The 18,797-nt window shown below is 45.7% G+C and overlaps 1 protein-coding gene across 1 annotated transcript in view; it reads left to right on the forward strand.

Moving 5' to 3' along the window:
* Positions 1 to 7,609: 7,609 nt before the first annotated feature.
* ITGA4 (integrin subunit alpha 4) overlaps positions 7,610 to 18,797 on the forward strand; it is a 55,691-nt gene continuing 44,503 nt past the window's right edge. The window contains 5 exon segments of the mRNA XM_073306060.1: positions 7,610 to 8,095; positions 8,639 to 8,760; positions 16,664 to 16,770; positions 16,877 to 17,006; positions 18,690 to 18,757. Of these exon segments, the coding sequence (XP_073162161.1) occupies positions 7,911 to 8,095; positions 8,639 to 8,760; positions 16,664 to 16,770; positions 16,877 to 17,006; positions 18,690 to 18,757 (612 nt within the window). The 5' untranslated portion in view covers positions 7,610 to 7,910.

Below are 18,797 nucleotides of genomic sequence, written 5' to 3' on the forward strand. Positions count from 1 at the left end.
AACTCTAACTGGGTTTACTGGGAAACGTAGTTTGGACACGTCTTTCCCCCCAAAATCCTCCCAACCCTTGCACCCCACTTCCTGGGAAAGGTTTGGTAAAAATCCTCACCAATTTGCATAGGTGACCACAGACCTTGGATCTGAGAACAATGAAAAAGCATTCAGTTTTCTTACAAGAAGACTTTTAATAGAAATAGAAGTAGTTAGAAGTAAAGGAATCACCTCTGTAAAATCAGGATGGTAGATACCTTACAGCGTAATTAGATGCAAAACATAGAGAATCCCTCTAGGCAAAACCTTAAGTTACAAAAAAGACACACAGACAGAAATAGTCATTCTATTCTGACTATTATTTCTCAGCCATTTAAAGAAATCATAATCTAACACATATCTAGCTAGATTACTTACTAAAAGTTCTAAGACTCCATTCCTGGTCTATCCCCGGCAAAAGCAGCGTACCGACAGCCACAGACCCTTTGTTTCTCTCCCTCCTCCCAGCTTTTGAAAGTATCTTGTCTCCTCATTGGTCATTTTGGTCAGGTGCCAGCGAGGTTACCTTTAGCTTCTTAACCCTTTACAGGTGAGAGGAGTTTTCCTCTGGCCAGGAGGGATTTTAAAGGGGTTTACCCTTCCCTTTATATTTATGACAGGTGAGAAAGGTGAAAAACCCTCTGGGCTCCTACCAATATGATCCAACGGGAAACAAATCCTTCCTGATACCAAAACTCCCACTGACTTCCATAGGATCAGAATTTCACCCTTGGTCTGGATTGTTTAAACACTTAAAGAACATATTTACCAAAAATATCGTACTTCCAAGAATTGGAAGTATGTCATTTAAAACTGCAACTATCCAGTTTATATGTCCAGTTTTCATAACAAAATCACCAAAAGTAACTTTAAATACTTAGGCATGCAATTTGTTTCCATGAATGTTTTGTCATTAGAAAACCGCTGATTAACATAAAACTATTGTTATAGCAAGCAAGAAAAGATACATATTACAAATGTTTTATATGATTAAATTATGCATTGTAGCCTATTGGCTGTTGGGATAATTTGCAAGTGAAGAACACTCTTAGTGTGTCCTTTGGTTATAATTTAACCTAATGCTACTACATCATAATAATAGAAACAGAAAATTAAGTTACAGATAATAGAGAAAGAGGGTCAGCATTCATGGAACAAAAATCCATAAGGAAAGGAGAAATTGTCCCTAATTCTGTAGTGTGTTTTTCAGAGATCAGCACACACCCTCAGGTCTTCTTGCACAGATGCAAAATGGTCTCGGCCATTCATTGATTGCATCTAAAATTACTTCCTACTAGCTACAGTCTAAAGGTCCCTTCACTTTTGCACACAGCAAGAATTTCTCTGAGAATTTTCTTACAAAATCATCTCACAGTCTTACTTCATGACCCAAGACCAATAAACAGCGTGTCAGATGCATGCCATCTTTTCCTTGCTCAATATAGTAAAGATAGAGACATAGCCCTTCAGAAATGCCCAGGCAGAACTTCCTTTAAAGCAACCTTTGTACACTATAATAAATAGAGCTTTACTGACAAGGTTAATTTACACCAGAGAAAGTGCAAAAGAGTGTATTATTTAAGGGGAGGATTTTCAAAAGCACCCAAGGGCATGCATCTGCCATATAAAGTTAATAGGAGTAAAGGATCTACTCCTTTAGATGCTTTGGAAATTCCACTCTAAATATTTAGCCACCACACAAGGTACTTTGCTGAGTAGATGTAAGACAGAAGAATTCTGTCATTCATAAATAAGAAAATGGTGGTTTATTATTATTCGTGTGCATTACCCTGCTGAAATTCTCTGACCCTTTTAAGAGTCTCTCTTTGTCTATCATGCCCCATCCATGCATCTACAAATGGAGACCCTCCAAAGCCCTTTTTCATTTGTAGCTTGTTTACGTAAGGTTTCCTGTTATTAGAATTCTTGTGGGAAGCTCTTGCTATGCACTTTGTTGTTGGATTATGTAAGAAAACTCTGCCATTGAATTACAGTGATGTTGCAAACAAGTTGCATCTTGAACCGATTTGAAAACTTGAAAACTTCAAATGCTATGCTATTCATTCCTTTAGAGTAAACATGTCTTTCTATAACCTCCCTTTGATTATTCGGTATTTCTGATGTAAATAATTTTCAACAAGAGAAGTGAGGGGGGACATCAAACTTGCATAAAACAAGGATAATTTGGTACTAAACAGTGGACTTACCAAGCAGAGCTTTCTAGGTCCTCTTTCTCCTTTGTGTGTGGGGTTTTATCATGGGAGTGTAGGGAAAGGCCTACATGCACACACTCTGAACTCTAGTGACAGCCAGCTGAGTCTACTGGAATGAGGGAGATTGCAAGCATTTGTGGGTGTAATTAGCTCATTGAAACACAATAAGCAAGACTCTTCATAACAAGTTGTGGATACTTGGAGTGGTCTGCCAAGTGTCACATCTCTTGCATGACACTGCCACATTTTACTTTAATGCCATACTGTCCTACATAGCAACTATGATTTCATGCACAGTTGTGGGGAGAACTTGGCAGCAAAAGGAATAGGGTTGGCTTTTTAAGGGGATAAGTTGGGAGGCCAGAGGAAAATAAGTGGCTGCTTCTCCCCACCTTCAGTGTCTCCTACTTGCTCCCCTTTCTTCGTGAAGTAGGGAGCAACAGTTTGTTTGGGGGTGAGGGAGGGTTGTTTGATAATTTGTTTCCAAAAAATCACTGGAGAACAAAAAAGACAAAAATAAAGGAATGGAAAGCGAGGAAAAGGAAAGGAAGGAATGGATCAGGGAGGGGAAAGGAGAGCAACATCTCAGTTTCCATCTGCTAGAAATCAAAGATTTCTAAAAAGTCAGACCAAATCTTTTCAAATTTGTCAGAGGTCCCTCTTCTCTGAAATGTTATCCAATTTTTAGGTGCCAGGTCAGCCAAGTAGCTGTGCCAAGCATTGTTGTTAATGTGGAGAGAGCACCGTATGTTCACACAACTAGCTATAGCTTGTTACAACTTCCTGGCTCATAAGATCCTCCCTAATTTAGATTTCCTGCAGGCCTAGAACAATGATTTGTGTATACCCTGGAACCCTAGAAAATGGGGAGTGTCTTGCAAAACATTAAAAACTCTGCTATTGATCTATGATTAAAGCTGCTTCACCAGAAAGCTGATTTCATTCACACTGGCATGAACCTTGCCAAAACTGACTGCTACTGAAGATGTGGGTTCCCTAAAGTCACCTCAGCTCACATGTTTTGGGATTGTTCCAGGATACAATCCTTCTTGGCTGAAGTAGGCAGGAGAATTAATATGATAATGGATATCTCCTTAAAAATTACACCTGTTAAATATTACAACAGCCTGTCCTCCCCACATCAGCTGCTGAGACCCAAGCTATTCAAAGAAGAACCAGAACCCAACCCAGGAGAGATCTGCTACCCAGGGCTGCCTCAGAACACACCGCAACCATTCCTGACCCAATCACCTCCAAGTGCCTCTGCTCCCTATCATCCGTCTGTGCCATTTTCCCCTTCTACTCCTGACAACACTCCCTGATCCCCCGATGCTCCTGCTGGCCAAAACCTCTGACAGTGTTTTCCTCTCTGGTGCTTGTGACCTCTTTTTTTCTCTTCTGCTACTCCTTCTCCCAATATCCTGAGCTTTGGACCATGCATCTTATAGTCAGGCCTTGGAAGCTGTGCAACAAGTAGGGTTGGATTGGTTCTGGGGGAAAAGGCAGGGAAAACTTCTAACTAGGGAAGGAGCAGTTCCTCTTGCCTATGGAATTCTGTAAATGAAGAACCCACGGTCCTGGTCCCAGAGCTTCCCCAAGGACCTGCTTATAGAAGGCAGGGCCCAGACCCCAACTACTTCTCCCACCTATCCTTCCTTGGATGGGAGGGTCTGTGCCCCACCTCTCCATATTGGTCTGAGCCACTCTGCCCCAGGTATCTCTCCCCACTGCTGGGAGAGTCAGCCTCTTGCCCCCATTTCTCCCTGTCAAGGCTGATTCCCCACTCTGGCACTTCGAGTGCAGAAGGTGGGGGCCCGCAAAGATTCTAAAAATTAATACTGACCACTCCAGGCTTGTATTAAATTCCCAAGGTTACAGTTTTTCTCTGACCTTGGATTGGTAGATGCTGCCACCACACAAGTGCAGAACCCCTTTGAGAATTCCGGAAGGCACACTTGGGAATTCCTTCCTGTGGGGTACCCTCAAGCCCTTCACCCCAGCCCCTCCAGGGAAGAGCTGAGAAATTTAAAAAAAAAAAAAAGAAATCAGCGGTTGCCACCAGCTAATTAAACAACATGTGCACAAACCTCTTAAGACACAAAAATCCTATTCTACTTTTTAAAAAGGTAAATTTTATTAACCAAAAAATAAACAAACAAACAACCCCTCCACATCTGGGAACTCAAGCTATTGCTAGATTTTTTTTTAAAGCCAACTACAAGGATTAAGCATCAAGAAGAGCTTTCTTGAGGTCTCCATCTTTAAGGTTACAAGCAAAACAAAAGCACCTGGGGTTAGCATAGAGGAATCCACAAGCCATAAAGAAATAAACCTAACCGTGTCTTCCTAGACATTTCCTGATCTACTTACATATCTGGGGTTTTAAATTAGTAGTTTCTAGGTATGATACTGATGATTTTTCATACCAGGCCTAAACTTCTTATAGAATAGCTCTGCCCTGTCTACCTCTCCCTGGGAGAACAACAGCAGACACAAAAAGGAAGTCTTGTTTCCATTTTAAAAAGCTCTAGCCTTCCCATTGGCTCTTTTGGCCAGGTGCCCACTCACTTCCTTTTACCTATGCATAGCAGTGAGACTTTTTAACCCTTTACAGGTAGAGTAATTAGAGAACAGCTACAAAGAGGGATTTTATAGCTACTAGCTGGCTGGGTGTCCATAAAAAGGAGCTACCCCCCCCCCCCTTAATTTATCACACTCCCCAATTCCTGTTGCTCACTTTGATTCTCTCTGGTCCCTGGCTCTTTTCACTGCTTGAGGTTCTGAGCCCCTCTCTCACCTTTCCTACCTGTCCAGGTCCATTGCTTCCATGAAGGGAGGGATTAGAATGTGGGGCCTACCAACAGCCATCCCCATCCCCACTTCCTGCAGCCTTCCCTTCTGTCTGTAATTCTCCTCCATCTTCCATGGGTGCTGCTGGGCCCCGGGGGGAAGAAGTGTCCCTGGCAGTGCCTGTCTGACAGGCACCCCTGGGGTCAGAGGCTAGCAAGGAGAGAACGGGGCAACTGGCATTTTGTGGGGAGGGACAATAATTTCTGTTTAAAGGGGGGGGGAGTTAAAAACTCTTTGGGGAGCCCCCCTGTATATCCCCTACTGAAATATTTCACTGCCCCCCCCATCTCCTCATTGCTCCCCTTGTGTCCTGATGGTTACCTTCGTGCTGCGGGGCAAGGCAGTTGTGTGCAGCTCCGGGGTAACATTTGTCACAGGTCATTTGTCATTTGCCAGCATCTCCCCAGCAATGGGAGCACGTGGAGGGTGGCTGAGCCTGTGCAGGGTGGTAGTGGGGGCATGGGAGCATATGGACTGGGGGGGGGGGCGGTCTGGGGCCTGGGAGCACGTGGAGAAGGGGGGGCTGTCTGGGGCCTGGGAGCATGTGCAGGGTGGCTCTGACCTGAAAGCATGTGCAAGGTGGTAGTGGAGGCCTAGGAGCTCGTGGAGGAGGAGGATGGGGGGCTGTCTGGGACCTGGGAGCATGTGCAGGGTGGTAGTGGGGGGCTGGGGCGTGGGAGCACGTGGAGGAGGAGGACGGGGGGGCTGCCCGGGGCCTGGGAGCATATGCAGGGTGGTAGTGGGGGGCTGGGGCGTGGGAGCTCGTGGAGGAGGAGGACAGGGGGCTGTCTGGGGCCTGGGAGCATGTGCCGGGTGGTAGTGGGGGGCTGGGGCGTGGGAGCACGTGGAGGAGGAGGACAGGGGGCTGTCTGGGGCCTGGGAGCATGTGCCGGGTGGTAGTGGGGGGCTGGGGCGTGGGAGCACGTGGAGGAGGAGGACGGGGGGGCTGTCTGAGGCCTGGGAGCATGTGCCGGGTGGTAGTGGGGGGCTGGGGCGTGGGAGCTCGTGGAGGAGGAGGACAGGGGGCTGTCTGGGGCCTGGGAGCATGTGCCGGGTGGTAGTGGGGGGCTGGGGCGTGGGAGCACGTGGAGGAGGAGGACAGGGGGCTGTCTGGGGCCTGGGAGCATGTGCCGGGTGGTAGTGGGGGGCTGGGGCGTGGGAGCACGTGGAGGAGGAGGACGGGGGGGCTGTCTGAGGCCTGGGAGCATGTGCCGGGTGGTAGTGGGGGGCTGGGGCGTGGGAGCTCGTGGAGGAGGAGGACAGGGGGCTGCCCGGGGCCTGGGAGCATGTGCCGGGTGGTAGTGGGGGGCTGGGGCATGGGAGCTCGTGGAGGAGGAGGACGGGGGGCTGCCCGGGGCCTCGGAGCATGTGCAGGGTGGTAGTGGGGGGCTGGGGCGTGGGAGCACGTGGAGGAGGAGGCCGGGGGGCGGCCTGGGAGCATGTGCCGGGTGGTAGTGGGGGGCTGGGGTGTGGGAGCACCTGGAGGAGGAGGACGGGGGGCTGCCCGGGGCCTCGGAGCATGTGCCGGGTGGTAGTGGGGGGCTGGGGTGTGGGAGCACGTGGAGGAGGAGGCTGGGGGGCGGCCTGGGAGCATGTGCAGGGTGGTAGTGGGGGGCTGGGGCGTGGGAGCACGTGGAGGAGGAGGACGGGGGGCTGTCTGGGGCCTGGGAGCATGTGCCGGGTGGTAGTGGGGGGCTGGGGCGTGGGAGCACGTGGAGGAGGAGGACGGGGGGCTGTCTGGGGCCTGGGAGCATGTGCAGGGTGGTAGTGGGGGGCTGGGGCGTGGGAGCACGTGGAGGAGGAGGACGGGGGGCTGCCCGGGGCCTCGGAGCATGTGCCGGGTGGTAGTGGGGGGCTGGGGCGTGGGAGCACGTGGAGGAGGAGGACGGGGGGCTGCCCGGGGCCTCGGAGCATGTGCCGGGTGGTAGTGGGGGGCTGGGGCGTGGGAGCACGTGGAGGAGGAGGCCGGGGGGCTGCCCGGGGCCTCGGAGCATGTGCAGAGTGGTAGTGGGGGGCTGGGGCGTGGGAGCTCGTGGAGGAGGAGGCCGGGGGGCTGCCCGGGGCCTCGGAGCATGTGCCGGGTGGTAGTGGGGGGCTGGGGCATGGGAGCTCGTGGAGGAGGAGGCCGGGGGGCTGCCCGGGGCCTCGGAGCATGTGCCGGGTGGTAGTGGGGGGCTGGGGTGTGGGAGCACGTGGAGGAGGAGGCCGGGGGGCTGCCCGGGGCCTCGGAGCATGTGCAGGGTGGCTCTGACCGGGGAGCACGTGCAGGAGGGCGCAGGGGCCTTGACATGGGCTCGGTGGGTAAAGCTGCCCGCGCTCCCCAGCCCCGGGAGAAATGCTGCTTCCCCAGGGCAAGAGGGGAGCACCGCTCCGCGGCTAGCAGCGACGGGCCGGGGGCTGGGCTCCGCCCTGCTCTACCCCTTGCATGGGGTTGGGCTCCCCTCGGTGGGAAATATCGCTCGGAGCCTGCCCCCAACCTGCCCGCTGTGCTTTAAACGCTGCCTGAGGGGGGAGCTGAGTGAGGGGCTTGCGCCCGCCCACCGCCCAGGGTTTCCAATAAGGCCACGGCCAGGCGGCTCCCTCTGCCCCTTCCCCAGCCCCTCATGAGCCGCCGCTGTGCACCGGGGGCTGCTGGGCTGCACATCTGGCGAGCTGCGGCGCTGGAGCCCCTGCCTCCAGCTTCTCGGGCCGCCCGGCCGCCCGCGCCGCAGAGAAGAGGGCGGGGAGGGAAACAGCGTGGGACCTACAAGTGAGCTGGCTCGGCCCCCAAGTGCAGGGGCTGGCGACTGTGAGCCTCGCCGCGCTCTGCGAGGAGCCATGCGGGGCTGGGAGAGGCGGAGAGGGGCGCCCGTGTGGGCTGCGCTGCTCCTTCTCCTGGGCCCTTACCTGAGGACTGCCCACGCCTACAACCTGGACACACAGCACCCCGTGGTCTTCCAGGGACTCAACGGGACATTATTTGGCTATTCGGTTGTGCTGTACAGCCATGGCACTAGTAGATGGTAAGTAACGCTCGCTCGCCAGGCGACTTCTCAGCTCTCTTGTCTGCTGGGAAGCCTTTGGGAACTTTCCTAACCAGCTATCACCATTCTGGGCATCGCAGGTTTTGCTGGTCTGACTTGGCAGTGATTGCCGGGGCCCCGCTGCTTGCTTTCTAATCTAAGGCTTTGTCAGTGTCGGTGGGTCACACTGTGAGATCTTCCCCAGAACTTCTTCCAGGGACGGCTTCAGATCTGAACCTCATTCAAGTTGTCCCAGCTCGTGCAAGCCTGCATTCGATTAAAGTTACAGTAACTTTTTGTCTGCTCCATTACATGGGCATCTGCTTACAGCATTCCAGCTGCAAAGAAACGAGGAAGTTGGGAAGCAATTTCTTTTCGTTTGCCATGACACAGTTGCCTATTGCAAACGTTTGCATCCTGGGTGCAGAAGAGCATGAAGCTGGTCTCTAATTCTCCTAGGTTCTGGGGTGTGTGTGTGTGTGTGCCTTTTAGTGTTTGCATCCCTGTTGGCAGGGTTTAAGTTTCTTTTCTTCTCACTTTCAGGTTGGTTGTGGGAGCTCCTAAAGCCAAATGGTTGGCAAATAGCTCTGTGGTCAATCCAGGTGCAATTTTCAGATGCAGGATCGGAAGCAACCCCAGTGGGACTTGTGAACAGCTCCAGCTGGGTGAGTTGAATCGTGTTTGCACCTGAAGATGATGTTACAACTTCAGTGAAGAACTCCAAGCTTGCTTGCCACTTATAGTTGAATACAGAAGCTAGCCAGCCACTACAGCCTTCTTATTTAGAAGAAGCAAAGTGCACATTTATGTTCCCTTGATTCTTCAACATTTATAACTGACAAAATAAACAACTAATAGAATTTTTCCCGAAGCATGGAGAAATATTGGATTGTCTCAATAAATGTTCCTCCCTCCACTATTTTGCAAATATTTTCAAACCATCTTAATGGCTATTTATCATTGCAAAACTGTACAACATAGCCCAATTTTGATCTGACTAAACAAGCCTCCTTCAACTTATACCACTACTTGCAATAATACAAGAACCTAGAGATGTCCTCTATATGCTCATTTCACATTTTTATGTATCACTTTGATATTTCATAAATTAGCATTTATATTTACCATTCACTAATATAAAAGATCAATGCTTTTATAAATTTAGATTAAATTATTTAAGATAGAAATCCTAAAAAAATCTAGATTTTTAAAAAGCCGTCTTTCTTACCAAAAGAAAGGAGTACAATAAAATTAGATTTAAAAAGAAGAATTAAGCCTAAATTGAAATGACAGTTCCCATCTTCATATTTATTTTTCTTTCCATATTTTGCTTTCAGCATCTATGATTCCAAAGGCTTGTAAGAATTTACATTAAACCTCTGTTATTCCCCTCTCCACCCCGCACCCCCCCCCCCGAAAGTAGTTCAATCTTCTGAACTGAGGGCAACTAATTAAAGTCAGTGAGGAAAAGAAAAAAAGTTTCTAAAGTATGCTCTGGAGTTTCTCTCTAAAACATTTCAGTTCCCAACCCATGATGAAGTAACTGGAATGTTTTTTCAGATGGATTGCTAGTGGCATACATGCAACTATATGTATCCTGCTCCAAGTATATGATTTTTGTGCAAAATGCAGCAGTCTGTCTGTTAAAGAACACAGGTTGCTATGAACACATCACCCCTCTGCTCTGCCCTTCTCCTCCTTGACTACAGAGTCCAGGTCCATGTCTGTATCCTGTAATCAGAGCCGTGCATGAGACTGAGCTATCTGAAATATTTTCTCTCCCATGTCCATTGTGATCCACTGAAACCATGAAACTCAGCCAATACAGAAGGTTTGGGAGCACAGGAGACAACTTTCAAAGGCGCTGGACTATGGAACTCGCTCCCACAACACATTACCTACTGTCAAAAAATAAATGCTCTTTGCTTTAACTTAGCTTTCCCTTTATTATTCCTACACATAAACCAATATCATCCCACTATCCCCAAAACAATAGATTAATTAACCAAACCTATTTCCATACATGCAGAGAAAAACAGTTTTTTAAATCGGGGGCGGTGGGGTGCTCCATTACTGTGTTGATAGGCCAATCTAGCTAAATAGGTTGATATTTGAGAGGGTGAGAGGAAAGAGAATGAGTTTTTATTTGGACAACAAAACCTACTCCACAATGATCCAATGGATAGAAGTTGAGCCAAGACAAATTCAGACAGGAAATAAGGCGTACATTTTGAATGGGGTGGGTAATTAGCACTGGAACAATTTACCAAGGTTTGTGGTGTGTTCTCCATCACTAACTATTTTTAAATCAAAATTGGATGTTTTCCTAAAAGCTATGCTCTAGTAATTGTTTTGGAGAAGTTCTGTGGCCTGTGTTATATAGACTAGATGATCACAATGGTTCCTTCTGGTCTTGGAATCTGTGAATATATCTGTCTACAAGCGATTCTCTTTCTGGGAAGTTTGGCAGTGAAACTGGATGGAGTAAAAATACAATAAGTAATCAAGAATATGCCTCTCTAAATTAACATAGATTAAGGTTTCAGAACCTGAGTAAACTTAGGAAGTCAGAGTCTTAGTTTTGGCTGTGGTTGTTACATTTCTCTTTTTGGATCAGTCCTCTTCATTTATGTGTCAATCCTGATTTGACTTTGTGACTCTATGCAGTAGACTGAAGGGACACATGAAGCCAAGTCAGGTAGACAAAGAAATATGTAAAGAATTTCTAAGATCTGGTGGTAGTAACAGCAAAATGAAATCCCTGCTTCAGGTGCTCTTTCTAGATATAGTGAGCAGGCACCTACATTATGCCACATTGATAGTTAGCTAGGAAAACCTACTACTACCTATGTAGCTGCTCTAATGCACTCCTGTAATTCACTGAAAGAATGGAAAATGCTCAGAGCCACTGGCAGCGTGGCTTAAATGGGTATTACCTTCTACATGCTGTTTAGTGTTTGTTGCCTCTGCAGGATTTCTTGATTTTGCTTTTACTAGTTTTGTCAATGAAGAAGAAGCAAGGAAGAATGAATCCTTGATTGTGTTAAACACAATTGCTACTGATTTTCTTGACAGTTGACAAGTTTCTGAATTGAACCTGGGGTGTAGCTGAGCAATTACAGGTTTAAACTTGCAAAGGCTATTCTTAAATGGATTTGGGGGACTTCTGCCAGCAGATGTAGAGGCTGCAGGAGATACACACTGATGTTTTCTGTCTTGTACTGCACTTCATTGAATGCTTATGTCACAATATAAACAGGACTCTCCACATGCCACTTTGCTATTGATGACAATGGTAAATATAAACGTTCATGGGCATGTCTACACTAAAAACTTAAGTCGACCTATATTAGGTCAACTTACAGCCACTGTAGTCATTAGTGTGGTGGTTTATGTCCACGCTACCCTCCTAAAGTCGGTGGTGGTTGGTGCGTGTCCTCAGCAGGAGCTCTTTCACTGACTTAAGAGGGGCAATGTGGGGAGCTGAGAGCCCGGTCTCTCAGCTCCGCTCGCAGCTCCTGCTGGAAGACTGGCTTGCACCTCTTCCCCCCTCTCCGCACCCACTGTTTGGTCCCTGCAGGAGCCGCTCTTGGTTGTATGCTCCAGTGGGAGCCAGGAGCCTCGATGCAGTCCAGCTCCAGGCACGGAGGCAGTTGGGAGTGGGGAGCTGGGACCTCGGTGGGAGGACTTTCTTGTCAATTTGGAGCCATGATAGCCAAGAGCCCATGTAGGTAACACAGTATCTACCTGGACTCTGCATCACCCTAACTACACCAACATAAGCCTATGCCTCTCGTGGAGGTAGATATTATGTAGGTGTAGTAGGGTACTTACATGGGCAAGAGCAAGGCTGTAGTGTATACACTGACATAATTAAGTAGATATAAGCTGCTTTATGTCAACCTAACTGTGTAGTGTAGACCAGGGCTAACTTAGCACTCATAGTGTGCTGTTTGTTTGTTTGTTTGTTTGTTTTAAACTGGACCATTTCCCCTTAACATTAAACTGGTTCTAAAACAATTCTCATGTTAAAAAAAATCCAAGTTATATAAAAAAGAACAGTTCTGCCATAAAATAAACAAGTTATAAACAGCCATGTTGGAGGGGAATGGGGGAAGGAAGGAAGGAAGTTAAATAAGACACAGCTCGGCCTAGACTGATTACCCTCCTCAATTCCATCTTCCCTTTTATATATCTGTGACCATTAGACAGGGGGACAAAGGTAGACAAAGGACAATTAAGTCTAACTTATTTAGGTAGCTATTTTCTAGCATGGACATTTTTGTAGATACAGTATCTTTCTATGACTGAACTTGTTTTTCCTAGTTAGTATTTTTCATATGACATATTCTGGTTCTGACCTTTTAGCACTGGTGGTGGTTTGCTTTAAACATTAGTTATTTCAATAGGAGGAGGAATAGCCATTTTAATGAGTGTAACCTTAGTAAGATTTGAAGTCCCTACTCATGCAATGAAAAAAACACTTTTTCAGAGAACCCATGTCTTCTAATTTATGAATCACAGATATTGCGGATACACTGAAAAAGTTACAGGAGGATTCTTACTGCTCTTCTTTGTCTAAAACAAAGGTACTGAGTATTACAAGCTTTTGGGATAGATCCTTGGCCCTATTAAGCGTTCTCGTAAACAATCTGATGTGGCAAAGCAGCTTTACGAGTGGTTTAACCAGCTAGCTGCTGAGTCTCCCTCTATTAGGAAATTTTTGGTTGGTCAGAGCTATGAGATCCCAAAGGCTTCCAGTGTAGGAAACTTATCCAGAGCAGTCTTGTGCTTCTGTGACCTCAGCTGCCAGATCTGCCCCTTGGGCTCATGGGCAGCCAGGCATACCTTAGAAAAGCCTAAAGCTGCTCTAAATTATGCTGGACTTGTTTCCACTGGCCCCATGACGGATGGGCCATGAAGGTACTTCCCCTCAGCTGCACTCAGCGTATTTTACCCATAGCTGAGCATCTAGTCCATTGAATACAAAGGGCAGTGGAGTTCAGTGAATCTCTTCTCTAGTTTATGTTAAATTCTGAATTTCATGAAATGCTGCATTCATACTTAATTTACTGTGTTTTTGGTTTGTCAATAAAATCAAGTATTCTACTCTATAAATTTATACACAAACTGGGCTTTTATAATGATTGAATAGTGATTGCACATGAGAGGTTTTTTAGTGCTTAGATGTGTGCAAAAATACAAAGAGTAAAGATTCAGGGTATATTGTTTTAGAGTAATGTCGTAGAAGACCTATCAGGGCCTTAATCCTGTGACATGCTACATACTTTTAACTTCCACTGAGTCCAGCTCCCTCCCCCACCAAGTTAGGATGATTGTATATTGTAGAGGGATTCAAAATATAATATTCAAGTTTTTAGTCAATGATATCTTGTATATTCAATTTCTCTCAAAGTAAGAATTGAGTATGATCAATATGCCAATAACACTGAGAGGAATCAAGTCAGAGTTCACAAAAGCAGTGAGCCATTCATGCTGTTTAGCGTTAAACAAAAGAAAAGCTATTATAAGCTTATTATAAGTAGTTATAAGCTTACACAGAAGTCTTCCACAGCTTCTTGAGGTAGGGACCAGAGCTGCCACCCACAATTTTTTCCCTTAGGCCCTTACCATAATCAGGCTAGAAACAAGTTGCCCTGTAGCTCCCCCACGTGAAGGATTACAGTTGAAGACAAGGGAATATTTCAACAACTTTCTGCAAATATTTCCTTGGGGGGAGTAAAGAATTTTTATCACCTGTGTTCACTCCCCTCTTCTTTCCTCGTTCTCTGAATATTTTAGTTAATGAGATTACCTGGGGCAGGCAAGGGAGAGGGAAGTGTTCACAGAAATATTAAAGGACATTTGTGGAAAGCAAACTTCAAACTCAAATGCAAGTATTTGCACTAACAGTCTGATTCTAAGACTTACACTCATCCAGTTGGGAGAATGGAAACAATCCCATGTGACTTATCTCCAGTCAACATTATCCATGCCACCTCACTTTTCAGATGTTGAACAGATGAAGTGAATTGCTACTGTACAATTTTAAGACCAAGAATTATTTACTGTGAATAATAACAAATCACTGAATAGTTTGAAATAAGTATATAAAACAATTAAAAGAGGCTCAGTTATTTGAGTGACTTGTTTACTCCTAATTATAGTACACAACTGTATATCTTTTCCCTCCATGTGCATTAATATTTTGGGGTCTCCTGCTTTGATCCTCAGCATATAATGTTGACTGGATGTATTGGAATAGATGTATTAATCCAAGGCTTGATGATTTGTAGGGGCTGCATAAGGCAGGGGTCTGTATGACTTATATTTGACTATGTCGTTTCCATGGAGTGTCATGTAGTGGGGCTGACACAGAGATATTTCTTTCATCTGTGCCATTTACACAGGCTGCACTTTTTATTTCACAGTGACTTTACAAGAGCAAGGCATGCCCCTTTCCCCTGAGGCAGTTAAGCTGCAATTTCCTCTCTGGTGCTTTCAGCAATGCTGCTCTTTGTTGTTTGTAAACTGATGCAGACTGTGCAGACTATCTTCTCACTGGATTAAACATGGATAATATCATGCCCGCGCTCATCATTATATCCATGGTATTAAACCCACACTCCCTTAACCCATCCTTATGCCCACAAGAGCTTCATACTATTCCTTCCTTAAAACAATGCTAGAAACCCTACTATTAGATAAAGGGGAACAACAATGAATCTTGAGAAAGAGTGGAGAGCAGGAGAAGAGTAGAAAACAAGAGAAAAGCTTCAGCGGAAACAGGAGATGGTGGAAGAGCAGAAGGCCAAAGTGTAGAGTCAAGGAGAAGGGAAAATAACCAAGTGGGTAAGGGAGAATACAATGGATGGGAGAAGAGGAAAGTGCTCTTTCTCACTGCTTCTGAAGTTCTTAGGGACACCTAAAAATGGGAGGGAGCACTGAGATAGGAGAAGATACAAGTGAAACCTCCCCATCTCAGACCACATAACAATCTAGTCTTATTTGCTGTTCAAGAAAAACCGCCAAGAACATGAGATAATCTGAGAGGCTAGCCTTCCCCCACTCCTTTCATTTGTAATAAAAATATACATTGATTATTCTGAGACAATTCTTGTTTCCTCTGTAGTACATGAAAAGGCTATAATTTGAATAAGAGGAGGCAGTACATCAAGTCAATATAGGGAGACTTTCTTTTCAAGAAATTTAGCAGACACTTAGAACTCAGTATGCATTTGTTCGAATTTAATAGCCCTTACACCAGTATGTTACAAATAAATGTCGGCTCCGATGCAAGCCCATTTGCCACTCCATTAATGTCAATATACAGTATGTTTCTGTTGTATTCTCTGATCAGTATAGGAGCCCTCTGCTGGCTAATTTATATGTGACAGAAAGATTCTGTGTTGTGTTGGTGGATTTTGGTAGTTTTGGTAAGTTGAGCAGCAAAATGCTGTCTGAAGATATTGGACTAAAACACTGAGTACTGTATTCTGTCGTGCTCTTGTAAGTAAATACGTAAGAGAGACCTTTATAAAAATGTGTTTCCAAATGTAACTGAGCCTTTCAAGCAGAATATAATTTTTTTTAAATTGTAGTCCTGTCTACATAAAATTATTCTTTCCACACACACTAACTTGTTGAGAGGAAACAAGAATTTGCCAAATATTTATTTGCAGAATTTCTCAAAGTCCTTCCATGTGTAAAAAGTGATCTCTGACATTTAAAGAGAAGCAAACTAGCAACCACCTTTAAATAATTGTTTTCATTCTGTATAAAGAGTACTCAGAACACAGAAGTTTGATCCATAATGGTTTTACCTTCAAAATAAAGATTGTAGTTATAGACATTTTATTTTACCAGAACAGGAATACCTAGTAGAGCTGATTTCTAAGCGCTGCATCAAATAGAGCAGGGATCGGCAATCTTTGGCATGCAGCCCGTCAGGGAAATCCACTGGCGGGCTGGGACGGTTTGTTTACCTGCAGCATCCGCAGGTCGGCCGATGGCAGCCCCCCCGGCCACGGTTCCCTGTTCCAGGCCAATGGGAGCTGTTGGAAGTGGTGGCCAGCATATCCCTTGGCCCACGCCGCTTCCTGCAGCCCCCATTGGCCTGGAGCGGCGAACCGCAGCCAGTGGACGCTGCAATCGGCTGAACCTGCGGACGCTGCAGGTAAACAAACCGGCCTGGCCCGCCAGCGGATTTCCCTGATGGACCATGTGCCAGCTTCCTGATTTTCTCAGTTTCAACAGAGATGATCACACAATCAGAGCTCAATGACTAATAAGTTCTGTTCACACCTAATATGCTGTGTTTGCATCTGGATATATTATATGTATGGCACAATACCTTTCTTTCTGAAAAATATGAACCATGCTAAATATCTGTACATGGAACTTCCTATACAAAACACATCTGTATAAATTCTGCTGAACTTACACTGTTTAATATAATCATCTAGTAACCAAGTTGTATAATAAGGAAGTCCATAGAACTTTAGTATATTTCCTGTGTTCAAGCTGATTGTCATAGCTTTTTGTTTTGGTTTGGTTTCTTTGCTCCAGGCAATCCAGCAGGAGACTATTGTGGAAAGACCTGTTTTGAAGAGAGAGATAATCAGTGGCTGGGTGTCAGCTTGTCAAGGCAGCCAAGGGAAAATGGAACCATTGTTGTATGTGTTGCGTTAAGTACTGTATGCCTTTTGTCATACTACTGTCACAACTTCTACATTTTCCTATCACATCTCATGTTTGTTTGTTTTTTCTTTATAAATACAGGCATGTGGACATAGGTGGAAAAATATATATTACATAAAAAATGAACACAAACTCCCTAATGGCGTTTGTTATGAAATTCCTCCTGATTTTCGAACACAGCTAAGTAAAAGAATAAGTCCATGCTATAAAGGTAAGCAGAGAGTTTGGTGATTTCTAGGGCTTGATAAGATAACATCCTACTTGATTTGAGGAAATAAAAGAACAGATATGCCCCTGGGAAAAAAAAATGAGCTGGGGGTTGTGGACACCTTAAACTGTTTTGTTTCTTGTCTGCCCCTTCCTCCCACCTGCCCTGGGTAGGCTTTCTGCTATTCAGGGCCTGCAGCATGGGTTCTGAAGGCAGAAATCTGGCCTACAGACCAAACTTTCTGGTGAAATTTTGGTCACTTTGAAGTAATGTTGATTCAACAGCTGAAAAGGGCAACCAGTATTTTACTCAATGGGTTGGTCCCCTGCAGGGCATATTTTCTTTATAAATAGGCCAGTGCAGGCTCAGTTCATCTCTTTGCTCCATCCACCTGCTAGGCGTATGCCGCACGATGTCCGAGTTGACTAGAAACAGCATCCTCAACTGGCTGCTGTTCCCTCTTCCTGAGCATCAGACACACTGTTCCCAGTAGCAGCCAGTGCTGCCTACTGCCCCATTCCTGAGACTAACGCCTGCCAGGCCTAATCTCTCACCCAACTTGTAGCCTGCAGGAAGATGCCTCTGACAGTGCCTCTGTGCAATCTACAGGGGAACGAGTGAGAGCAGGATGGGGACCCAAGATGGAAATCATGGCCTCAGTGCCCCCAGCAACCTACCAGGGAATCCCCAGCTCCTGTGGTACTTTCCCCAAACCGGAGGGAACAATATGTCAAAATATTTAGTGATCTTATCCCAGTTGAGGGAGGGAGAGCAGATAATCTGGCCTTCCCACAGAGAATGATGAAGAAACTCCTTCCAGCATCCCTCCCCTGGCTCCAAAGACAGCCACCGGCTGGATCATCCTTCCACCTCCCATGGTTACTGGGTGAAGGGAGTAGGAGGCGGGTAAATGATGGGTGAGTGTACATGGGAGTGAAATGAAGGAGAGACTGAAGGGAAAGGGTTAGTAAAGAAAAGTAAGAAATTGGAGTTGGAAGAGCATGGATATAAGGAGCCTTGCAGAGGAAAGACAGACAGACGTAGGGGACTGAGATTAAAAACATGGGAAAGGAAGGCTCAGAAATGAGAGATGGAAAGTGGGAACAAGATCCAGTGGAGCTCTTCCAAAAATCTAATGGAGCAGCAGGAGAAGGCAAAAGAAGCCATGCATGACCATAGATACGAGCAATAGTGTGATTATTACAGCTCTAAACTGTACATGTAGAGGATTCCTAGCAGAGACGCATGGCATAGGCATCATGAGAACTCCAATTAAAGTAGTTATTTCCATCAAAAGTATAGCTGGAGTTGTAAATGGGGTGGGAAGAGGAGTGTTAAACTTACTAGCATTTGTTATTCAAGCAATGTGTATAGTGACTTTTCACTTTGACATGCTGTTTTCATGGACTGATCTATTTTACAGGAGTTTGTCACCTTTTTAGAATAGCTAAAACCATGCTACAAAACCTAGCTCCAATCAAGTGATGCATTTGGAATGGGACTGTTTTCTCAATTCCTTATTATTCTGGTATTATGAAGTTGAAGTCCATGTACGCTTTCCAATAGTAGAAACCAGTTCTTTTTATTTATCCTTACTTTCATTTCAGAGAGCTGCAGAGGAATTCTGAAACTCTCTATTTTTCAAGATGATTGAAGACTTTAAATCATTTTTGCTTTTATATTCAGATCATGTGCGAAAGTTTGGAGAAAACCATGGGTCATGTCAGGCTGGGATGTCTAGTTTTTACTTTAAGGTGTGTATTAAAAAAAATCAGTTTTCTATTTAATTATTTC

Source organism: Lepidochelys kempii, chromosome 11 (genome assembly GCF_965140265.1).
Source record: "Lepidochelys kempii isolate rLepKem1 chromosome 11, rLepKem1.hap2, whole genome shotgun sequence".
Classification (NCBI taxonomy): domain Eukaryota; kingdom Metazoa; phylum Chordata; order Testudines; family Cheloniidae; genus Lepidochelys; species Lepidochelys kempii.